This window comes from Vipera ursinii (assembly GCF_947247035.1).
Source record: "Vipera ursinii genome assembly, chromosome: 3".
Lineage (NCBI taxonomy): Eukaryota > Metazoa > Chordata > Lepidosauria > Squamata > Viperidae > Vipera > Vipera ursinii.
The window spans coordinates 64,950,813-64,963,161 of record NC_139516.1 but is presented as its reverse complement, the minus strand read 5'-3'; the positions used below and the strand labels follow the sequence as shown (position 1 = coordinate 64,963,161).

Below are 12,349 nucleotides of genomic sequence, written 5' to 3'. Positions count from 1 at the left end.
TATTAAATTGATAATTGTTGAACTCATCATTGTTGTGTCCAATAGTATGTGTCATTTTTCATAAATCATCCATTTTCATGTTCATCAATCATCCATTACAGCTGGAGAATGAAAACTTGTTGTTGGACATAGAGGAAAATCTTGGTAGAATAACTCAGGTAAGCTAATTCTCTGTTAGTTGTGAAAATAATTGTTCATAGCTCTTTCAAGAGTCTAAACAGACATTAATCACTTAACGTAACAAGGTAGAAAAATACTGATTTTATTTATACATTGCATCTAGGAGCAGAAATTGAACTTTATTTTTTTGTGTTATATCAAAGTACATACAACATGATGTATGGGTAGGGAATTAACAAGATCATTGTGAAACATGTTACAATTTATAGAATATAATTTTAATACAGTGTAATGCGACCTATGGATTATCTGTATGGTCAGTTCTTAATGACTTGATGAGATAGATTTAAAAAGAATTCTAGGCCTCCAAGAATTTCATGTAGATTTGAATTCTGACCATTTATCATGAATCAATGCTCTAATTTGGCAGATAACCATAAATATGTCTATGTAATAAAATATTGGACTATAGCTTATGATGGGGAAACATGAAAATGCCTGCAACTGCTATTTATTTTTGGAGAAATGTGACAACATAACCCTTTAAAGGATATTAATTAAACTTTCAGTCTGATATCTTCAAGGTTTGGACTGCAATGAAATTTTAAAATATTTCCACACTTCTTTTAAAACAGATAAAACAGCCTGAAAATAGTCCAGTAAAATTCATAAGAGAAGTATATAAAAAGTATCATATATATACACATATATATACATATACACAGGGCTTTTTTTCTCATAGAACGCTCAGAACGGAGTTCCGGCACCTTTTTTGGATGGAACCTTGTAGGGTAGGCAAAGCGGGTTGTATGACATGTGTGAGTTCTGGCACCTTTTTCTTTTACAAAAAAAGCACTGCATATACATATATACAGACAGAATAGTCTAAGATTAATTCAAGGATATCCCAGACCAAGACATGAAAATTGACCTACTTAGATAAAAACAAAATAGAGACAGAATAAGTAGCTTGAATAATTATTATGATTATGATTAATGGGAAGGTGATAAGGCAATACAGGGGATCTCATAAGTGCTATAGATTGCTATATATGAGAAGAATCTATGCTGCAAATCAGATAGATAAGTGAATTAAAGAAAAGTAAAAAGGCATAGATGTAAAACAAAAATAAAGAAAAAACTGGAACAGGTATCTTCCCCTGTCCCTCTCCTTCTTGGTGATCCCACCTCAATTGAGGGATTGTGTGTGTGAGTAGAAATTGACTGAGATTGTGGGAGTACCACTTCTATATTTGGGACAGTGATTTCATTCATTGACCAGGTACTCATTAATATCACTGCTCTCCCCAGCTTAGTTTATATATGAATGAGAGTCTGCAAATTCTCTCTACAAAGCTAGAAAGTTTGCAAATCTCCAAAGGCTTCAAATCTTTCCAGAGCTATTCAAAGGAGCTTTTTCTTAAAAAAAAAAAGGGAAAAAAACATTTTAAGCTATTTGAAGATTCAGTTGAAAGGGGTGTTTTGGTCTTTGAATCAAGACTCTTTTTTCAAGTTTACATAGTCATATTTTATATAATATTAGATATACTTACTTTTAAATGCAATACATACATACCATTCTTCAAATATTAATGGTCTTCAATTATTGGATTTAGTGTGTGAAGGAATTAAATTCACATGGAAGCAAGCAATCTTTTGATTTACTTCAAATAAAATATGTACTTGCAAAGAAACTTATTAGTGTCAAAACAGACCATGTACTTATATTGTCAAGTTAATTTTCTTAATTTCATTATTTGCATAGTAATGCAATTCCTCATGTAGTTCATCAGTTTGTCATATCATCATGTTTTCTTTACATCTTTCCATAAATAATTCACTATGCAGTTACAATTACAGTATAATATACATAGGTGTGCTACATTTGCAAATTCAACTGAAGGCTGAGTTTGCTAAGCAATGACTATCATTCAGAACTAGAAAAACATATAACAAATTTCACTTTGCCAAACATGGTTGCCTTTACAATAATTATGTTCTTATAATGTTGAGGATTATCTGAGTTTCAATTTCAGACATAACATTGCACAAGTGGTTCTTTACCACCGAAGCCACAATTTGTATAATAGCATGCTTGTAACCTGATTGTAAGAAGTACAGGATGTTTTTATTCTTCTTAGAATAAAAAAATTAATTAACCAAAGCGCTGCTTTATCAAAGCACTCTTGAATTCTAAAAGCTGAAAGCTGTTATTTTCCCATAACAATTGGGAAATAAATCCCTTTTAAGGAGTAGGGGTTTTCTGTCTTTTTACTACATAAGAAATGCAACCTTAAGAAATGAGTGGCATTTAATGAAATGAAGCTTTTTATAATGCTATGGATCATCCTTCTTTATCCTATCTGGTACTTATATAGGGAAGGACTAGCAGTATCTTCATTTTATTTCTGGAAGAACTTTCCATAAAGTTTCCCTTTACATACAGAAAATACTGGAATTCACTTGGAATGGGGAGAAGCCAGCTGAAATTCAATCCTAGCAAAATCGAGTGGTTGTGGGTCTTTACCCCTCACCACCGGGTTAGGAGAATTTACATCTTTGACTTTGGATGAGGTAAACTCCCCCAAATGTATTTGGTCCATGTTTTGGGGGGTCCTTCTGGACTTATGGCTCCAGCTGGAAGAGCAGGTGGCAGTCAGGATGGAGTGGGGGCGGGGGCTTGTACAAAATTCATCTTATGTGCCAACTGCAATTATTTCTGCCTTGTTCACAATCATATATACCTTAGATATCTTCTGTTGGATCGTTGCAATATTCTCTAATGGGGCTACGCTTGAAGATTAGCTGGAAGCTGCAACTGGCCCAGAATGAAGCAGCACATGAAGCTTGCTCTCTCTGCCGTTCATCTGAGTTATATCAAAGCTGCATGAACTGCACTGGTTCCTAGTTGCCTTCTGTGGGCAATTCAAAGTGCTGGGTTTCACCTTTAAAGTCCTACATGTCACAGGGTCAGGCTAGGAACTACCTCTGTTTGAAGGTCTTTGCCTGCCCTACTAGGTTAGATAGGATGGGCACACTCCAGGTCCCCTCCCTTAAATATTGTATTGGGAGGTGGTTTAGTCTGGTAAGAGAGCGGAAGGATATTTTTGTTTTTTATCTTTGCTTTTATGGATTATTGTTGTGAATTGCTTAGAATCATTTTATGACAGGTAGCCATATCAGTTATGCAAATAAATACTGCTCCTTTGGTTCCTTAAAAAGTGCTATTTACATTAACGTAGCCTCAGCAGTTAGCATCTTTTCCCTGAAATGCGTCTATAAGAAAACTCACTTTAAAACTTGGAAGCACCTTATTGAACATTAGTTCCTAAGTTACCGTACTTTACACATTCTGGCCATTAAAAAGATATGAATTATGTTTTAAAGATATATTTGACTTTTGAATGTTCATAAAGACGAAAAGTCCTGTGAACATGGCAGTTAACATGGTTTATATTAATCATTGTACCTCATTTCCTTTCAAAGGGAGAAAACTAAATATCTTTGGTTGGTGCTGTTTCTGAAGACCAATCCAGTTATAGATATTACTGTGTCCATATCTCTTCCAGACATGCGATTAAATGTCATTTTTATTTACACTGATTTCAAATTGTTTTTATTGGGGTTGAACAGAAGGCCATCTATGTTTACATTTGGTTTTATTTATCTGTTTGCTTATTTAGTCTGTAATATTAATATGCTTGTTTTCAATGGCTCAAAATGGGAAATAAGACAATATTTTGATAATGGAATGATCTGTTTCAAACAATAAGAAAGTAAAATAAACTAGTATAGAGGATGAGCAGAAATCAATGCATAGGTGATGGTGTAAAGCTGCACAAGGATGTTCACAGGCTTCTCTCTATGTTAAAGTCAGTTAAATACAGGTAGTCCTTAACTTATAACAGTTCGTTTAATGACTGTTCAAAGTTATAACAGCACTGAGAAAAGTGATTTATGACCCATTTTTCACATGACCTTTGCAGCATCCCCAGTGTCACATGATCAAAATTTAGATGCTTTGCAACTGACTCATATTTATGACGGTTGCAACGTCCTGGAGTCATGCAATCCCCTTTTGTGACCTTCTGACAAGCAAAGTCAATGGGGAATACAGATTCACTTAACAACCGTGTTACTAATTTAACAGCTGCAGTGATTCACTTAACTGTGGCAAGAAAGGTCAAAAAATGGGGCAAAACTCACTTAGCAACAGAAATTTTGGGTTCCATTGCGGCCATAAGTCAAAGACTATTTCTACTGAAATCAAATTAATATTTCTGCTCTGGGAGAATAGAAAATCCCTTCCCTACAAAAATTTTTAAAAAGATATTTCTATGAAAAAAGATACTAAACAATAAAATGTAAAATAATGTCTTTTTTTTACGTGTTCCCCTAGTATCCAAAAGTTAGCAATCAGTATTTAAATAATTTACTTTAAAATAGATAATGTTGAGAAATTGAACTTGCTTTCCCTCCTCCATGGATTAGAAAAATATGACTAATTCTGTCTCATTTTGAAATTATTTACAGGCTGTTCCCCAACTAGAGCTGTTTGGGGATATGTCCACTCCTCCTGATATAACCTCTCCCCCTGTAAGTATTGCTGTTAAAATTCTGGATTGTTTCTTGTAGGCCAGTGTCAACGTTTTCATAATATCAATACATAACAAATTTTGATATTTATGGGAAAGGCTGAAGACTGAATTTGACAGAATTCCAAAAAAGATTTACAGATGTATTACCCAGTTTGAATTTCTTCCTCTACAACATTGCTAATTATCTTACTTTTAAAACCTTAAATTACTTATGCTAATCCCCTGTGAAGTTACTAAAATTACACAGCCTTAGACTTTTATGAAGAAACAGGTGTTGAAAGAATTTGCATACCGGTATATTTTAGAAGTTGCAAAAGAACACATTCAGATTTTGCCAAATATCTACAAATTTTATGAGAATTTGGTGATACCATTTCTTATCCTGTTTCTAATAATAGGTAGCTTTCCTTGTCATTTGTTCACATTTATCCCCTCTCTCTTCTACTACTGCCACTTATCATCCACTGCTGGCTTTTTTCGTACATGCAATAGTTCTTTTAATTAGGTAAAGGATATGTTTGGAGCTTGGCAATGAAAGCGGCACATGAAACCTGTGACAGCTTATCAAGGCATTTTAATTGTTTCTTGTTTTATAGACCCCTGCAACTCCAGGTGATGCCTTTATCCCATCTTCATCCCAGTCACTTCCTGCTAGTACAGAGGTATTTAGTTCTGTACCTTACAGCACTGCTGCTGTACCCTCAGGTAAGTATTTTCCATCAAGCTCTTTAACTGGAAATTTGAAGCTCAATCTAAGGGATTAAGGGATGTTATTGTATTACACATCAAAACATTTGAAGTCCTAGACCAGGGATAGGCAACCTTGGCTCTTTTATGACTTCAACTCCCAGAAAGTCGAGGTGTGACATGATAGCAGTGTTCCAATATCTCAGGGGCTGCCACAAAGAAGAGGGAGTCAAGCTATTCTCCAAAGCACCTGAAGGCAGGACAAGAAGCAACGGATGGAAACTAGTCAAGGAGAGAAACAACCTAGAACTAAGGAGAAACTTCCTGACAGTTAGAACAATTAACCAGCTTATATGAATACATATCTGGATGTATAGTTGTCTTTTTTTCCAAACAGGGATAAGGAACCAGTTTCATGCATAAATCAGCACCAACTGCTAGATCTTTTGAGATAGTCTTTTCAGGGTCAAAATTACTTCTTGGGTGGTGGATAGTGTCAAAAATGAAAGAGGGGGAAAAAGTAGGTTAGAAACAACTTGGAAAACCCTTTTTCTCCTAGCTTAGGAGTTATGATGAATATGCAACAGATAAAGGAATGTTGTCAGTTAACCAACTTACTAATAAAATGAAAGAATAAAACAAGCTTCTGAGCTGCTTATAATTGAACATCAAGCTACAAACACTGCAGGTTGCTATGATCTGTGCCAGGCTGCATAATGGAGATGGGAAGTGGGTGAATATCTTGGTGGAGCAGTGGGCTAATGCCTCCTTAAGTAACACCAGCTGCCTGCAATTAGTGCAGGTTCGAGTCCCACCAGGCTCAAGGTTGACTCAGCCTTCCATCCTTCTGAGGTAGGTAAAATGAGGACCCAGATTGTTGGGGGCAATAAGCTGGCTTTGTAATAATGCCGCTTGGGGTGTGTGTGTGAAAGCCCTAATAAGCTGGCATATACATAGAATGAAGGCTACTGCTAAGCTTGTAAGCCGCCCTGAGTCTTCGGAGAAGGGCGGGATATAAATGGAATTAAAAATAAATAAATAAATAAATATCTCAAGCACTCTGAAAGAGATAAATTCTGATCATGTAGATTCTCATGAAAAAAACATAACTGGGTCACTCTTGTCCTGCTACAGGAAATATAATCTTGTTAAGGCAAATATAGTTTTGTACTGGTCTAGTCATAGTTTCTCAACTTGATCCTTCTTCTAATTTTGGCCATCAGTCTAGTAGTATTATATCTCTGAAGCAAATAAAGTCACTGACTGCTCATCTGGGTATTTATGTTTTGTTTTGTTTCCATTGCCCTGTTTTTGCCATTCCTCTCCTGCAGTTGTCCTCACTGCCCACTCTCTTTTCTTTCCAAAGGTTATGTTGCAATGGGAGCTGTCCTGCCTTCCTTCTGGGGACAGCAACCACTAGTTCAACAACAACTGGCCATGGGTGCTCAGCCTCCAGTTGCTCAGGTGATGCAAGGAGGACAGTCAATTGCATGGGGACAACCTGGGATGTTTCCTCCCACCCAGCAACCATGGCCATCTGTAGCTGGTCAGTTTCAGCCCGCTGCCTTCATGCCAACACAAACTGTTTTGCCTTTACAAGCAGCCATGTTTCAAGGTACCATTGTTCCCACTGCTACTGTTCCATCTACCAGTGATTCCACCAGATCAAGTCCACAGACAGATAGCCCAAGGCAGCAAGCCGGAAAAGAAATGTTTAAAGATTTCCAGATGGCTCAGGCACCTCCAGTACCATCACGAAAACCAGATCAGCCTTCCCTCAGTTGTACCTCAGAGGCCTTCTCCAGTTACTTTAACAAAGTTGGAATGGCACAGGAAGCAGATGATTGTGATGACTTTGATATCTCTCAGTTAAATCTGACTCCTGTGACGTCTACAACACCATCAACAAATTCACGTAAGTACCTCAGTATTTCTGCTCCAGCCTTGTTTCTCTTTTCTGAGTCATATGCATCTATTTGAAAGTGGGAAAACATGAACTTCGAACAATTGTGTCAGATTTATGAAAATCTATACATACCGCTTTCCTGAATTTCACTATGAATAACAATGTAATGATATCTTAAATAGGCATAAGAACTAGAACTAGATCTGTATTCAGTAGCAATTCAATACTTTCTTTTTTCTTCCAATAGTGGCTATCCTTGCTGGTTTTGAATTTGGAATATCCAGCCTTACTTGGTTATTGTGATAACATTATTACAAAAACATTTTATGTGAACCAATCCATGTATGATGAATTGCCGGTGAAAAAAATGATATCTATTCTGCGCTGTGTGTTCTTTGAACATCTCTTGCAACAATTGCCTATCAAAATAGTCGAAAGTACTATTGTTGATTTTAGATTTGATTTCTTTCACAGTATTATTTAGTTATTTCAAGTACTCATATGGCTGTCCATTATACATGAAACTCTTGGGTGGCTTCCAATCACCAATTAAAACAATATCAGTAATAAACTGACATAACACATACATATATTAAAACCATAAATATTAAACATCTGGACCAAAGTTAAGTTTCTGACACACAGTCCCTCATAAAATCCTCTCACCTACCTCAGTCTATCTCAGTGCTTGATGAAAATGTGGGTTTTCAATGCTTTTGGAATCTTGGGAGGATACCTCAGGGTGAAGAATGTTCCATAATGCAGGTATGGAAAGGCATACTTCCTAGCTTCCCATAAGGTGGCAATATTTAAGGGAAGGAACTAGGAGTATGCCCATACTATCTGACTTGGTAGGATAGGTAGATGTCAGGGAGAGGTGATCCAGCAGATTATCTGACCTTGGGCTTTAAAAATGACCAGCACCTCCCAGAAGAAAACTGATAGCCAGTGTAGCTCTCACAACAAAGGTATTATGTGGATAAATCTAGGGGCACCTATCACTATGTCTGCTGCTCCATTCTGGACTGGTTGAAGCTTCCAGGTGGCCTTCAAAGATAGCCCCATGTAGAGTGCATTGAAGTAATGAGCCTTGGTGGAGCAGTGGGCTAATGCCTCCTTAAGTAACACCAGCTGCCTGCAATTAGTGCTCAAGGTTGACTCAGCCTTCCATCCTTCCGAGGTAGGTAAAATGAGGACCCAGATTGTTGGGGGCAATTAAGCTGACTTTGTAATAATGCCGCTTGGGGGTGTGTGTGTGAAAGCCCTAACAAGCAGGCATATACATAGAATGAAGGCTACTGCTAAGCTTGTAAGCCGCCCTGAGTCTTCGGAGAAGGGCGGGATATAAATGTAATAAAAATAAATAAAATAAAATAAAATAAAATATAAATGGAAAGTGACTAAGGCTTAAATGACCATGAGCAAAGACTCACAGTCCAGGAAAGAGTGCAATTAGAACACCAGACAAATCTATGCGAAGGCCCCTCCTAGCCACCTCCTGCTTAAACAGGAATCATGAATCTAGGAGGGCCTCCAAATTGCACATCAGCTTGGTCCAGGAAAGTGCCACCCCTCCAGTGTTGAAGATGAAATTTGATCTGGGCCTGGGATACATAATAAACCCAGAGCTACTCTATCTTGTCAGGGTTCATTGAAGCCATCCAGACCCTTACAGCCTCCAGGCACTCAGCCTGCACCGCCACAGCATCACCTGTCTGACTGGGGTAAAGATACGTAATTGTGTATCATTACCCTAATTATAGAGGTATCTCAATCAGTGTTGGTATCAGCAACAACAGCAGTAATTTTGAAGACATGTAGAAGACTGTAAATACTAAAATAATACATATTGTACTTTTTAAACATGTTAGAATCAAACTGGATATGCAGCAACCTAGTGTACTTCCCTCCCTCCCTCTCAGTTATATACTGTAAGTTCTTTGTCCATGGACTTGTCAAATGAAGTGTGAAACATGTATGATTTTTGCTGAAGCAATAAAATTAGAGCCACATTTTAAATCCTGTTGTTTTAAAAAGCTCATCGGATTCTCAAAGCGAGCAGTCTCTAAGCACTTTATTAAGGAGAATCTGAACTTTTAATTAAGCCAACTTGTCATAGCTCCATATGTTTCATCACACAACATCACCGAGTTCATAGATCACCCCATTTTTCTCACAATAGTTCAAAAGGTTACCAAATGACATTTAGAATCCACAGCACTAATTTTTGTTATTTATTTGTTTGATTGATTGGTTTTGTTAGCCCCAACTCCTGCTCCTAGACAGAGTTCTCCATCTAAATCCTCAGCATCTCATACCAGTGACGCTGCTGCAGACGACCTCTTTGAAGAGGGCTTTGAAAGTCCAAGCAAAAGTGAAGAGCAAGAAGCAGTAAGTAACTCAGCTCCTGTTTATGAATATATTCACTCATTTATTTTGGCTGAACCGTTAACATAATTCATAGATTTGGGGTTTTTTAATTTAAGAGATTTAAATTTAGAGAAATTATTTAACTTTCCCATTTTCTTTTCCCTCTCCCACCACCACCACTTAAAGTTCTTTCGATATTCTCTTGGTTATTCACAACTAATAACACTTGTGGAGTATGGTGTTCTCGCTTCAGTTTTACAGCTTTCTGATAAGCCCTCATGTGTACTAATAAGACACAGTGATGTGCACGCTACAGAAGAGTTAAAATTGAAGGCAGTGCACAATAGCTTAACATTTACATCTATAAAATGTCAGTTTATAAGTTTATTGGGGTGTTTCTTCTTTTTATAGGTTTGTACTAAACTGGACCTTGGTTCATTAGTCTTAAATTTTCTTCTCTTCCTACCTCTTAAAAGAGATAGGGGTCAAAAAGAATAGAATGAGGTTAATATGGAAGAATATAGAGCCTCTTTAAATGTATGGTTCTAGCTGGTAAAGACAAAAAAGATACTTATGCTATCTCAGTACTCGTCGTTAATTGGTTCTGGGAGGTGCAACAAGTACTAAAAACAAGTACCACACAAACCACGTGACTTAGCACATGATCCTTTTTTCATCTGGGAAGGATTTCCTATCTGTCCCTTTCCCTATGTCAGCAACCATCTCAGCATGGCCAACTTCCTATCCACCCTCTGTGGCCATCTCCTGCTTGCTTTCTTTTTCAATAACCTTGCAGGCACGGCTGACTTTTTGTCCATTGTCTGCTGCTGTCCCCCTCTTCCTATCACAGCACGTCGAGTACCAAACAAACGACAAATACCAGGACAACATTTTTACATCAAAATGCCCTGAGTACCAAATTCAACAGGTTTTGAAGCAGTCAAGTACTAAGGTACCACTGTAAGGACCAAAAAGGCACAGGCAACTTAAGAAGAGTACAAAACAGTACCTTTCTGCTTAAAAGTAGGGCAACGTTTAAAGTTCGTTCTTGTCTATGAGATCTGGCTTGCATAAATCTGGGTGACCACTGGTTGGCAGCAAAAAATCATATTTCTTTCCTACCATCAAATGGTTGTCACTTTTTGTGTCTTCCTTTGTTATGCAATACAGATTATCTGGCAGCTCTATCTATTAAGTGAGTTAAACTTAAAATTCACACCACTGCCTAGACTTCATTACAGTTTTTTTAAACCAAAAAGAAAGTAGGGTCTGAATGCAAAATGAAGTATTTTAATTCCAGAGAGAAAATTTTGGGTGACTTCTGTATTGATTAAATACTCCCTTAATACTTCTCTTAATACTCTTTCTTCTGTGCTTGAACAAGGAAAGGGATTAGTTGGAAGCTATACTTTATTTGCATCCAATGGAAACGTATTAAAAATTGAAAAGGATAATGCTCAGGAAAAGGGGGTACATATAATTACAGACTAATTTAACATCATAAAATGATACAAAAATTGGAAGATGATTTGAAGATATATTATTTTTATATAAAATAAAGTATAACTCAGAATAACAAAACTACAGAGTTACTCTGTTCAAAAATCCACTTCTTTAAAATATTGTTTTCATGTCCACAAGTTAAATTTCCCCTAAAAGCTGTCTGCCTTGAGTAGTTTTACTTCACAATATTTACAATGCTAGTGTTATCTACACACATGGACTAAACTAAAACATCACTAGTAAATTGGTTTTATATTCAGGATGGCAGGTTTTTTTTTTTTTGTTTTAGAATGATCTTATTTTTAAACATTTTTTAAAAAAATTCCTGCAGACTTTCTACATTTGGGAAGGGATTTCCCTGGGGGAACTTTTGATCATGATTCTATAATTATCAAGTGCTGTGATAGGGTTCCCCCACCCATTCCTAAAATATACGTTTTCCCAGCAATACCATCAAGGGGACTGAATAATCCCATAGAATCAGGGTCGTGGGTATTCAATTTATTTTGGCCTTTCATCTACAATGGGTAAATTTGACGAAATGCATTGATGGCATGAAAATAACCTCTGATGTTGTTTTCCTTTCTGCTGTTGAAAAAAAAAGGTGTTATGTTCTTATATTCTAGCCTGATGGATCTCAGGCCTCATCCAGCAGTGATCCATTTGGTGAACCTATTGGTGATACTGTAATTCCGCAGGGCGATAGCTAGATAGCGCAGGTTGGGGTAGGTATCTGTCCTTCTCTCTGTCTCTTTCACTCACTCATTTTTCAGCCATTCCCTTTCACTATTGCCTGTCTTCATTTTCCTGGATGCTATATGTGCAGGATTTCATTTTTTCACTTCACTACTTCTCACACCATAATTCCATTTGCAGGTGATGTCAAAAAATTACAATATAATAGTAAGGGAAACATGTATTAATGTGAAACTGGAGATTGTTACCATTAATAGTCAGGGTGGATTAACCAGGCAGGAATCCATGCATGTGTTATTGTTAATCTCTAATTTCTGGTATTTATGATGAGTTATAAACATTCTATTCATTTATCAACTGTTGGTTAAAATGACAATCAAAATTGAAATATGCCTTCCCACTCCATAGCCATATCAATAATCTCTTGAAAAAATTACTAACAGTTTGATTCAAAATTGTTATTGATATA

The 12,349-nt window shown here is 36.7% G+C and overlaps 1 protein-coding gene across 2 annotated transcripts in view; it reads left to right on the top strand.

Moving 5' to 3' along the window:
* DAB1 (DAB adaptor protein 1) overlaps positions 1 to 11,894 on the top strand; it is a gene marked incomplete at both ends in the record, with an annotated part of 184,670 nt that extends 172,776 nt beyond the window's left edge. For both annotated transcript variants that reach the window (XM_083360534.1, XM_083360533.1), the window contains 6 exons: positions 102 to 158; positions 4,654 to 4,716; positions 5,315 to 5,423; positions 6,772 to 7,320; positions 9,575 to 9,702; positions 11,811 to 11,894. In XM_083360534.1, the coding sequence (XP_083216660.1) occupies positions 102 to 158; positions 4,654 to 4,716; positions 5,315 to 5,423; positions 6,772 to 7,320; positions 9,575 to 9,702; positions 11,811 to 11,894 (990 nt within the window). The remainder of the gene's footprint in view (positions 1 to 101; positions 159 to 4,653; positions 4,717 to 5,314; positions 5,424 to 6,771; positions 7,321 to 9,574; positions 9,703 to 11,810) is intronic.
* Between the last annotated feature and the right edge of the window lie 455 nt (positions 11,895 to 12,349).